Source organism: Oncorhynchus gorbuscha, linkage group LG02 (genome assembly GCF_021184085.1).
Source record: "Oncorhynchus gorbuscha isolate QuinsamMale2020 ecotype Even-year linkage group LG02, OgorEven_v1.0, whole genome shotgun sequence".
Lineage (NCBI taxonomy): Eukaryota > Metazoa > Chordata > Actinopteri > Salmoniformes > Salmonidae > Oncorhynchus > Oncorhynchus gorbuscha.
In genome coordinates this window covers 7,960,516-7,970,736 of record NC_060174.1, presented here as the reverse complement: position 1 = coordinate 7,970,736, position 10,221 = coordinate 7,960,516, and the positions used below count along the sequence as shown (strand labels likewise).

Sequence of the window (10,221 nt, the reverse complement as noted above, 5' to 3'; positions counted from 1 at the left end):
ATTATCTGTAAGGTCCTCATCTCTGTACCCTACACATACAATAATCTGTAAGGCTCTCATCTCTATACCCTACACATACAATAATCTGTAAGGTCCTCATCTCTGTACCCTACACATACAATAATCTGTAAGGTCCTCAGTCGAGCAGTGAATTTCAAACACAGATTAAACCACAAAGAGGTTTTCCAATGCCTCGCAAAGAAGGACACCTATTGGTAGATTGGCAAACTCACTACAAAGACACAGGCGTCCTTACTACAGTAACTCAGTTGATTTCAACATGAGACCAATAGTGACTTTAAAACAGTTACACAGTTTAATGGCTGTGAGAAAACTGAGGATGGTTCAACAACATGGTAGTTACTCCACAATACTAACCTTATTGTTAGTAGGGAAAAGAAGGAATCCTGTACACAATACTAACCTTATTGTTAGTAGGGAAAAGAAGGAATCCTGTACACAATACTAACCTTATTGTTAGTAGGGGAAAGAAGGAATATTGTACACAATACTAACCTTATTGTTAGTAGGGAAAAGAAGGAATCCTGTACACAATACTAACCTTATTGTTAGTAGGGGAAAGAAGGAATCCTGTACACAATACTAACCTTATTGTTAGTAGGGAAAAGAAGGAATCCTGTACACAATACTAACCTTATTGTTAGTAGGGGAAAGAAGGAATCCTGTACACAATACTAACCTTATTGTTATTAGGGGAAAGAAGGAATCCTGTACAGAATAAAACATATTCCAAAATCCTGTTTGAAACAAGGCACTATAGTAATACTGCAAAAAAATGTGTCAAAATAAATGTTTGTCTTGAATACAAAGTATTTTGTTTGGGGCAAATTCAAAACAACCCATCACTGAGTACCATGGGGGCTGGGATTAAAAATGAAAATTAATTAAATAAAAATACAGCCAAAACACACTTCACGACAAGAGAGACAACACAACACAAAGAGAGACCTAAGACAACGACATGGCACGGCAGCAACACCATTTTTATTCAACGAGGCATGTCAGTTAAGAACTAATAATTATTTTCAATGACAGCCTAGGAACCGTGGGTTAACTGCCTTGTTCAGGGGCGCAGAATGACTGATTTATACCTTGTCAGCTCGTGGATTCGATCTTGCAATCTTTCAGTTACTAGTTCAACGCTCTAAACACTAGGCTACCTGCCGCGCATGACGACAAAGCATGGTAGACAACAAAGGAGAGAGAGAGAGAAGGCATAGTATGGACATCTGACATCATAGTAAGGACATCTGACATCATAGTAAGGACATCTGACATCATAGTAAGGACATCTGACATCATAGTAAGGACATCTGACATCATAGTAAGGAATCTTCTGACATCATAGTAAGGACATCTTATGACATCATAGTAAGGACATCTGACATCATAGTAAGGACATCTGACATCATAGTAAAAGGACATCTTATGACATCATAGTAAGGACATCTGACATCATAGTAAGGACATCTGACATCATAGTAAGGACATCTGACATCATAGTAAGGACATCTGACACATCATCTATCATAAAGGACATCTTATGACATCATATCTAAAGACATCTTATCATCATACTAAAGACATCATCTGGGCTGTCTGTCAAGTAGAAGATGCCAATTGAGAAAATCCAATTGTTTTTACTTTCCAAAATATGTTCATTCATCCACACAACACATGTTTCTCACCTCAACTTCAGTATACACTGTATAGGAGTTGCCTTGACCGTGTGTTTTGGGTCATTGTCATGCTGGAATACCCAACCAGGACCCATTTTCAACGCCGTGGCTGGGGGAAGGAGGTTCTCACCCAAGATTTTCGATGATACATGGCCCCGTCCATCGTCCCTTTGATGCGGTGAAGTTGTCCTGTCCCCTTAGCAGAAAAAAACACCCCCAAAGCATAATGTTTTCACCTCCATGTTTTGCGGTGGGGATGGTGTTCTTGGGGTCATAGGCAGCATTCCTCCTCCTCCAAACACAGCAAGTTGAGTTGATGCCAAAGAGCTCCATTTTGGTCTCATCTGACCACAACACTTTCGCCCAGTTGTCATCTGAATCATTCAGATGTTCATTGGCAATCTTCAGACGGGCATGTATATGTGCTTTCTTGAGCAGGGGGACCTTTGCGGGCGCTGCAGGATTTCAGTCCTTCATGGCGTAGTGTGTTACCAATAGTTTTCTTGGTGACTATGGTCCCAGCTGCTTTGAGATCATTGACAAGATCCTCCCGTGTAGTTCTGGGCTGATTCCTCACCGTTCTCATGATCATTGCAACTCCACGAGGTGAGATCTTGCATGGAGCCCCAGGCCGAGGGAGATTGACAGTTATTTTGTGTTTTCTTCCATTTGCGAATAATCGCACCAACTGTTGTCACCTTCTCACCAAGCTGCATGGCGATGGTCTTGTAGCCCATTCCAGCCTTGTGTAGGTCTACAATCTTGTCCCTGACATCCCTGGAGAGCTCTTTTGGTCTTGGCCACGGTGGAGAGTTTGGAATCTGATTGATTGATTGCTTCTCTCTTAAGAGTGTGCTCCTAATCTCAGTTTGTTACCTGTATAAAAGACACATGGGGAGCCAGAAACCTTTCTGATTGAGAGAGGGTCAAATACTTATTTCCCTCATTAAAATGCAAAACAATTTATAACATTTTTGACATTCGTTTTTCAGGATTATTGATGTTGTTATTCTGTCTCTCACTGTTCAAATAAACCATTCAAATTATAGACGGATCATTTCTTTGTCAGTGGGCAAACGTACAGAATCAGCAGGGGATCAAATACTTTTTCCCCTCACTGTACATCCTGTATATATATATATATATATATATATATATATATATATATATATATATATATATATATATATATATGTATATATGTACATTTTAGGGAAAGTATTTGATTTTATCCAAAGCGACTTACAGTCATACACAACACACACACACACACACACACACACACACACACACACACACACACACACACACACGCACACACACATACATGCATACATGCATACATACATACATACATACATACATACATACATACATACATACATACATACATACATACATACATACATACATACATACATACATACATACATACATACATACATACATACATACATACATACATACAAAACATAACATAACATAACATAACATAACATAACATAACATAACATATACAAAAGGTATTTGAACCCTGTCTGGCACAAAGAGACGATGCATGTGGGAGACAAGCCTATACACAATCTATACACAATCCAACATGCTATTAGGGTACTGCTTGGGCTACAACATGCTATTATAGTACTGCTTGGGCTACAACATGCTATTATAGTACTGCTTGGGCTACAACATGCTATTATAGTACTGCTTGGGCTACAACATGCTATTATAGTACTGCTTGGGCTACAACATGCTATTATAGTAATGCTTGGCCTAGAACATGCTATTATAGTACTGCTTGGGCTACAACATGCTATTATAGTACTGCTTGGTCTACAACATGCTATTATAGTACTGCTTGGGCTACAACATGCTATTATACTAATGCTTGGGCTACAACATGCTATTATAGTACTGCTTGGGCTACAACATGCTATTATAGTACTGCTTGGGCTACAACATGCTATTATAGTAATGCTTGGGCTACAACATGCTATTATAGTACTGCTTGGGCTACAACATGCTATTATATTACTGCTTGGGCTACAACATGCTATTATAGTACTGCTGGCTACAACATGCTATTATATTACTGCTTGGGCTACAACATGCTATTATAGTACTGCTTGGGCTACAACATGCTATTATAGTACTGCTTGGGCTACAACATGCTATTAGGGTACTGCTTGGGCTACATCATGCTATTATAGTACTGCTTGGGCTACAACATGCTATTATAGTACTGCTTGAGCTACAACATGCTATTAGGGTACTGCTTGGGCTACATCATGCTATTATAGTACTGCTTGGGCTACAACATGCTATTATAGTACTGCTTGGGCTACAACATGCTATTATAGTACTGCTTGGGCTACAACATGCTATTATAGTACTGCTTGGGCTACAACATGCTATTATAGTACTGTTCTGGGCTACAACATGCTATTATAGTACTGCTTGGGCTACAACATGCTATTAGGGTACTGCTTGGGCTACAACATGCTATTATAGTACTGCTTGGGCTACAACATGCTATTATAGTACTGCTTGGGCTACAACATGCTATTAGGGTACTGCTTGGGCTACAACATGCTATTATAGTACTGCTTGGGCTACAACATGCTATTATAGTACTGCTTGGACGATATTTACTAAATCAAAGTGTAACGTGCAAAGTTTGCTTCTGTCATTCCGTAGAGGAAATAAATTAGACAATAAACACACACAATGTGTGTGTGTGTGTGTGTGTGTGTGTGTGTGTGTGTGTGTGTGTGTGTGTGTGTGTGTGTGTGTGTGTGTGTGTGTGTGTGTGTGTGTGTGTGCCCTCTCCTGCAAGGTGGATTATGCTGTAATTGCCTCCAAGCCGGAGCTTCTAAACAACCTGATGAGCCACGCTCAGGAGCTGGTGGTAAGCTGCGCTCCCTGCAGCTGGACCAGAGGGAGTTCGTCTGCCTCAAGTTCCTTGTTCTGTTCAGCTTGGGTGAGTATCCAAGGGGGGGGGGGGGCAGGAGGTTGATGGAGAGAGGAGGAGGGGTGTCTGACAACCGGAGAGAGGGAGTCTGTGGGGGGCTGGGTGAGGGAGAGAAGAGGTTGGGAGGATTTCTCAACTTGGGTGAGTTACAGGGGGAGAGGCTGCGGTATGGGAGGAGGGAGGCTGATGTGGGGAGGACGTTGAGGGAATTGAATAGAAGTGTGTAGTGGGGGGGGGGTAGCTCAGTTGGTAGAGCATGGGGAAGGGTAGTGGGGACCACCCATATGTAGAATGGCAAACACATGACACTTTGGATAAAAGCGTCTGCTAAACATATATTACATTACTATTACTAAGAAAGCAGGTTAAATATTCTGTGTGTGTGTTTGTTGGTCAACCATGGGACTTTTCTCACCGTTTATCCTTCGTAACTTGCACCTTCTCACTCCGGTAGTTTACCATTATTTCAAGACCATGTGATACCGGTTCCCCCTATCAAACACGGACCTCTAGGGCTGATGCTTTCTATCAGGAATGATTGACAGAATTGTTATGTACTCTGCTGTTCGTCAATCACATATTACCATATCAGTTGCATTTTCACATCTGATCTCATCACAATCTCAGACCCAACCAACCCCTCTTCTCACCCCTACCTCTCCTCCTCCCCTCCTCATCGACCCCTCTCAGTCCCGCCTGAAAAAGGGTTTAACCCCTCCCACCTCCTGCTAAACAAAGGAGCAGGGGCCCTTGTGTTTTTGGATGTGAGAGGGAGGCTGGGTGGGAGGCTGGGAGGGGAGGGGTGAGAGGGGAGGCTGGGTGGGTGGGTGGGAGGGGGGTGTGGGAGGGGGTGTGAGGGGGAGGCTGGGTGGGTGGGTGGGCGGGAGGGGGAGGGGGTGAGGGGAGGCTGGGTGGGTGGGTGGAGGTGGGTGGTGGGTGGGTGGTGGGTGGGTGGGTGGGTGGGTGGGAGGGAGGGTGGGGGAGGGAGGGAGGGGGAGGGTGTGAGGGGAGGCTGGGTGGGTGGGTGGGTAGGAGGGGGAGGGTGTGAGGGAGGCTGGGTGGGTGGGTGGGTAGGAGGGGAGGGTGTGAGGGGAGGCTGGGTGGGTGGGTGGGTAGGAGGGGGAGGGTGTGAGGGGGAGGCTGGGTGGGTGTGATGAGGGATTTGGGGGGTTGATGGTCTAAATAATTTGCCGGTAACATCATCCATAACACCATCCATAACATCATCCATAATGATGCCTGTTCAGCCTGTTCTCTGGTGCTGCTTGTTCTCTGGTGCTGCTTGTTCTCTGGTGCTGCTTGTTCTCTGTGCTGCTTGTTCTCTGGTGCTGCGTGTTCTCTGGTGCTGCGTGTTCTCTGGTGCTGCGTGTTCTCTGGTGCTGCGTGTTCTCTGGTGCTGCGTGTTCTCTGGTGCTGCCTGTTCTCTGGTGCTGCGTGTTCTCTGGTGCTGCGTGTTCTCTGGTGCTGCGTGTTCTCTGGTGCTGCGTGTTCTCTGGTGCTGGGCGTGTTCTCTGGTGCAGCGGGCTCCCGCTAGACGCCACGGAGAGAGAGCTGAAACAAACACTGAAGCCAGGAGATTAGAAGGGATCTGATTAATACCATCTCACAGTCGGGGGAGTGTGTGTGTGTGTGTGTGTGTGTGTGTGTGTGTGTGTGTGTGTGTGTGTGTGTGTGTGTGTGTGTGTGTGTGTGTGTGTGTGTGTGTGTGTGTGTGTGTGTGTGTGTGTGTGTGTGTGTGTGTGTGTGTACTCTGCTCCATCTAAAGAGCCTATTAATAGGGAGATAATGAAATGAGGGCATGAAACTACTTCCCATGCCGTTCTGTGTGAATACAGAAAACAAAATGAGGTGAAACACACTTTAATGTCAGCAATAGCACTGATACATGCTACCTGATACATGCTACCTGATACATTCTACCTATTACATTCTAATTGAAACATGCTACCTGATACATTCTACCTGATACATGCTACCTGATACATTCTACCTATTACATTCTAATTGATACATGCTACCTGATACATGCTACCTGATACATTCTACCTATTACATTCTAATTGATACATGCTACCTGATACATGTTACCTGATACATTCTACCTATTACATTCTAATTGAAACATGCTACCTGATACATGTTACCTGATACATTCTACCTATTACATTCTAATTGATACATGTTACCTGATACATTCTACCTATTACATTCTAATTGATACATGCTACCTGATACATTCTACCTGATACATGCTACCTGATACATTCTACCTATTACATTCTAATTGAAACATGCTACCTGATACATGTTACCTGATACATTCTACCTGATACATGCTACCTGATACATGCTACCTGATACTTGCTACCTAATACTTGCTATCTGATACATGCTACCTGATACTTGCTACCTGATACTTGCTACCTGATACATGCTACCTGATACATGCTACCTGATACATGCTACCTGATACATTCTAATTGATACTTGCTACCTGATACTTGCTACCTGATACATGCTACCTGATACATGCTACCTGATACATGCTACCTGATACATGCTACCTGATACTTGCTACCTGATACATGCTACCTGATACATTCTAATTGAAACATGCTACCTGATACATGTTAACTGATACATGTTACCTGATACATTCTACCTATTACATTCTAATTGATACATGCTACCTGATACATGCTACCTGATACTTGCTACCTATTACATTCTAATTGGATACATGCTACCTGATACATGCTACCTGATACATTCTACCTGATACATTCTAATTGATACATCCTACCTGATACTTGCTACCTGATACATGTTACCTGATACATTGTACCTGATACATTCTACCTGATACATTCTAATTGATACATCCTACCTGATACTTTGCTACCTGATACTTGCTACCTGATACATGTTACCTGATACATTCTACCTGATACATTCTAATTGATACATCCTACCTGATACTTGCTACCTGATACATTCTACCTGATACATGCTACCTGATACATGCTACCTGATTCTTTACCTGATACATGTTACCTGATACATTCTACCTGATACATGCTACCTGATACATTCTACCTGATACATGCTACCTGATACTTGCTACCTGATACATTCTACCTGATACATGCTACCTGATACATGTTATCTGATACATGCTACCTGATACATGCTACCTGATACATGCTACCTGATACATGCTACCTGATACATTCTACCTGTTACATGCTACCTGATACATTCTACCTGATACTTGCTACCTGATACATTCTACCTGATACATGCTACCTGGATACATTCTACCTGATACATGCTACCTGATACATGCTACCTGATACTTGCTACCTGATACTTTCTACCTATTACATTCTAATTGATACATACAGTGAGCACAAGTTATTCCTACTATGGGTCAGTGTTGACAGATAGACCATCCCTTGCTGCAAATTACCTATCAAGTGGGAGCACACCTTTTATCACCTTCACATCACAAATATTATACAGCTACTGCAGGTATACATAGATATCACATATTACAGCTACTGCAGATATACACATAGATATCATATATTATACAGCTACTGCAGGTATACACATAGATATCATATATTATACAGCTACTGCAGGTATACACATAGATATCACATATTATACAGCTACTGCAGATATACACATAGATATCATATATTATACAGCTACTGCAGGTATACACATAGATATCATATATTATACAGCTACTGCAGGTATACACATAGATATCATATATTATACAGCTACTGCAGATATACACATAGATATCACATATTATACAGCTACTGCAGGTATACACATATATTATGTTTTGTGCACATTTTACAATGTTTTTTGTTTGTTTGTTTATTTCACCTTTATTTAACCAGGGAGGCTAGTTGAGAACACCTTTATTTAACCAGGTAGGCTAGTTGAGAACACCTTGATTTAACCATGTAGGCTAGTTGAGAACACCTTTATTTAACCAGGGAGGCTAGTTGAGAACACCTTGATTTAACCAGGAGGCCAGTTGAGAACACCTTGATTTAACCATGTAGGCTAGTTGAGAACACCTTGATTTAACCAGGGAGGCCAGTTGAGAACACCTTGATTTAACCATGTAGGCTAGTTGAGAACACCTTGATTTAACCAGGGAGGCTAGTTGAGAACACCTTGATTTAACCAGGGAGGCCAGTTGAGAACACCTTGATTTAACCATGTAGGCTAGTTGAGAACACCTTGATTTAACCAGGAGGCCAGTTGAGAACACCTTGATTTAACCATGTAGGCTAGTTGAGAACACCTTGATTTAACCATGTAGGCTAGTTGAGAACACCTTTATTTAACCATGTAGGCTAGTTGGAGAACACCTTGATTTAACCAGGGAGGCCAGTTGAGAACACCTTGATTTAACCAGGGAGGCCAGTTGAGAACACCTTGATTTAACCAGGGAGGCCAGTTGAGAACACCTTGATTTAACCAGGGAGGCCAGTTGAGAACACCTTTATTTAACCAGGGAGGCCAGTTGAGAACACCTTTATTTAACCAGGTAGGCCAGTTGAGAACAAGTTCTCATTTACAACTGCGACCTGGCCAAGATAAAGCATAGCAGTGTGAACAGACAACACAGAGTTACACATGGAGTAAAACAAACATACAGTCCATAATACAGTAGAAAAATAAGTCTATATACAACGTGAGCAAATGAGGTGAGATAAGGGAGGTAAAAGGCAATAACAAGGCCATGTTGTGTAGAGAGTTAATATACAGTAGTTAGTGTACCTCCAACCTTTACCTTCCCTCATGGCTTGACAGTCAATTCTCTAGTTGAGATGAGTGTTACACAATAATAGAGCATCTTGAACCAGATTGACTGGCATTTGGATGTATAGACATTCCTTTAAAGCCTTTTGGTCGAGAGTTGCTTGGTAGAATTCTGATCACCTGAAGGTAGAGATGTGAAATAAAGGAATCAGTCAGTCCAAGGCCACACACACACACACACACACACACACACACACACACACACACACACACACACACACACACACACACACACACACACACACACACACACACACACACACACACACACACACACACACACACACACACACACACACACACACACACACCAATCCTGGACAGGTCTCTTCTCTTAAATATGTAGCCCATCACATTTAAGCTCAAAGCCTTTTAAAGGAAATCAAAGGTTCATCTCCCCTGACCTGACATTGGTCTACCCCACAGCGCTAACCCTGGCGTTCTCAATCAGAGCGCCAACACTATTGCGATCAGTCAGTGTCGCTAACTGCTTGGCTCTTTGTAAAGCTGCCCGTCAATAAAGAAAGGGATAGATTGCTTTGGACCTGCAGCGTGTGTGGTGTTAAATAAGAGAGAGAGATGGAGAGATGGAGAGAGAGAGAGAGAGAGAGAGAGAGAGAGAGAGAGAGAGAGAGAGAGGGAGGGAGAGAGAGAGAGACGGAGAGACAGAGAGAGAGAGGGAGGGGGAGAGAGAGACGG

At 42.6% G+C, this 10,221-nt stretch overlaps 1 protein-coding gene across 1 annotated transcript in view; it reads right to left on the bottom strand.

Annotated features, from left to right (window-relative positions):
* Nucleotides 1–5,914: 5,914 nt before the first annotated feature.
* The window catches only part of LOC123995551 (nuclear receptor subfamily 5 group A member 2-like), a 94,655-nt gene continuing 90,348 nt past the window's right edge, over nt 5,915–10,221 (bottom strand). Inside the window, exon 8 of the mRNA XM_046299189.1 lies at nt 5,915–6,201. Within this exon, the coding sequence (XP_046155145.1) occupies nt 5,915–6,201 (287 nt within the window). The remainder of the gene's footprint in view (nt 6,202–10,221) is intronic.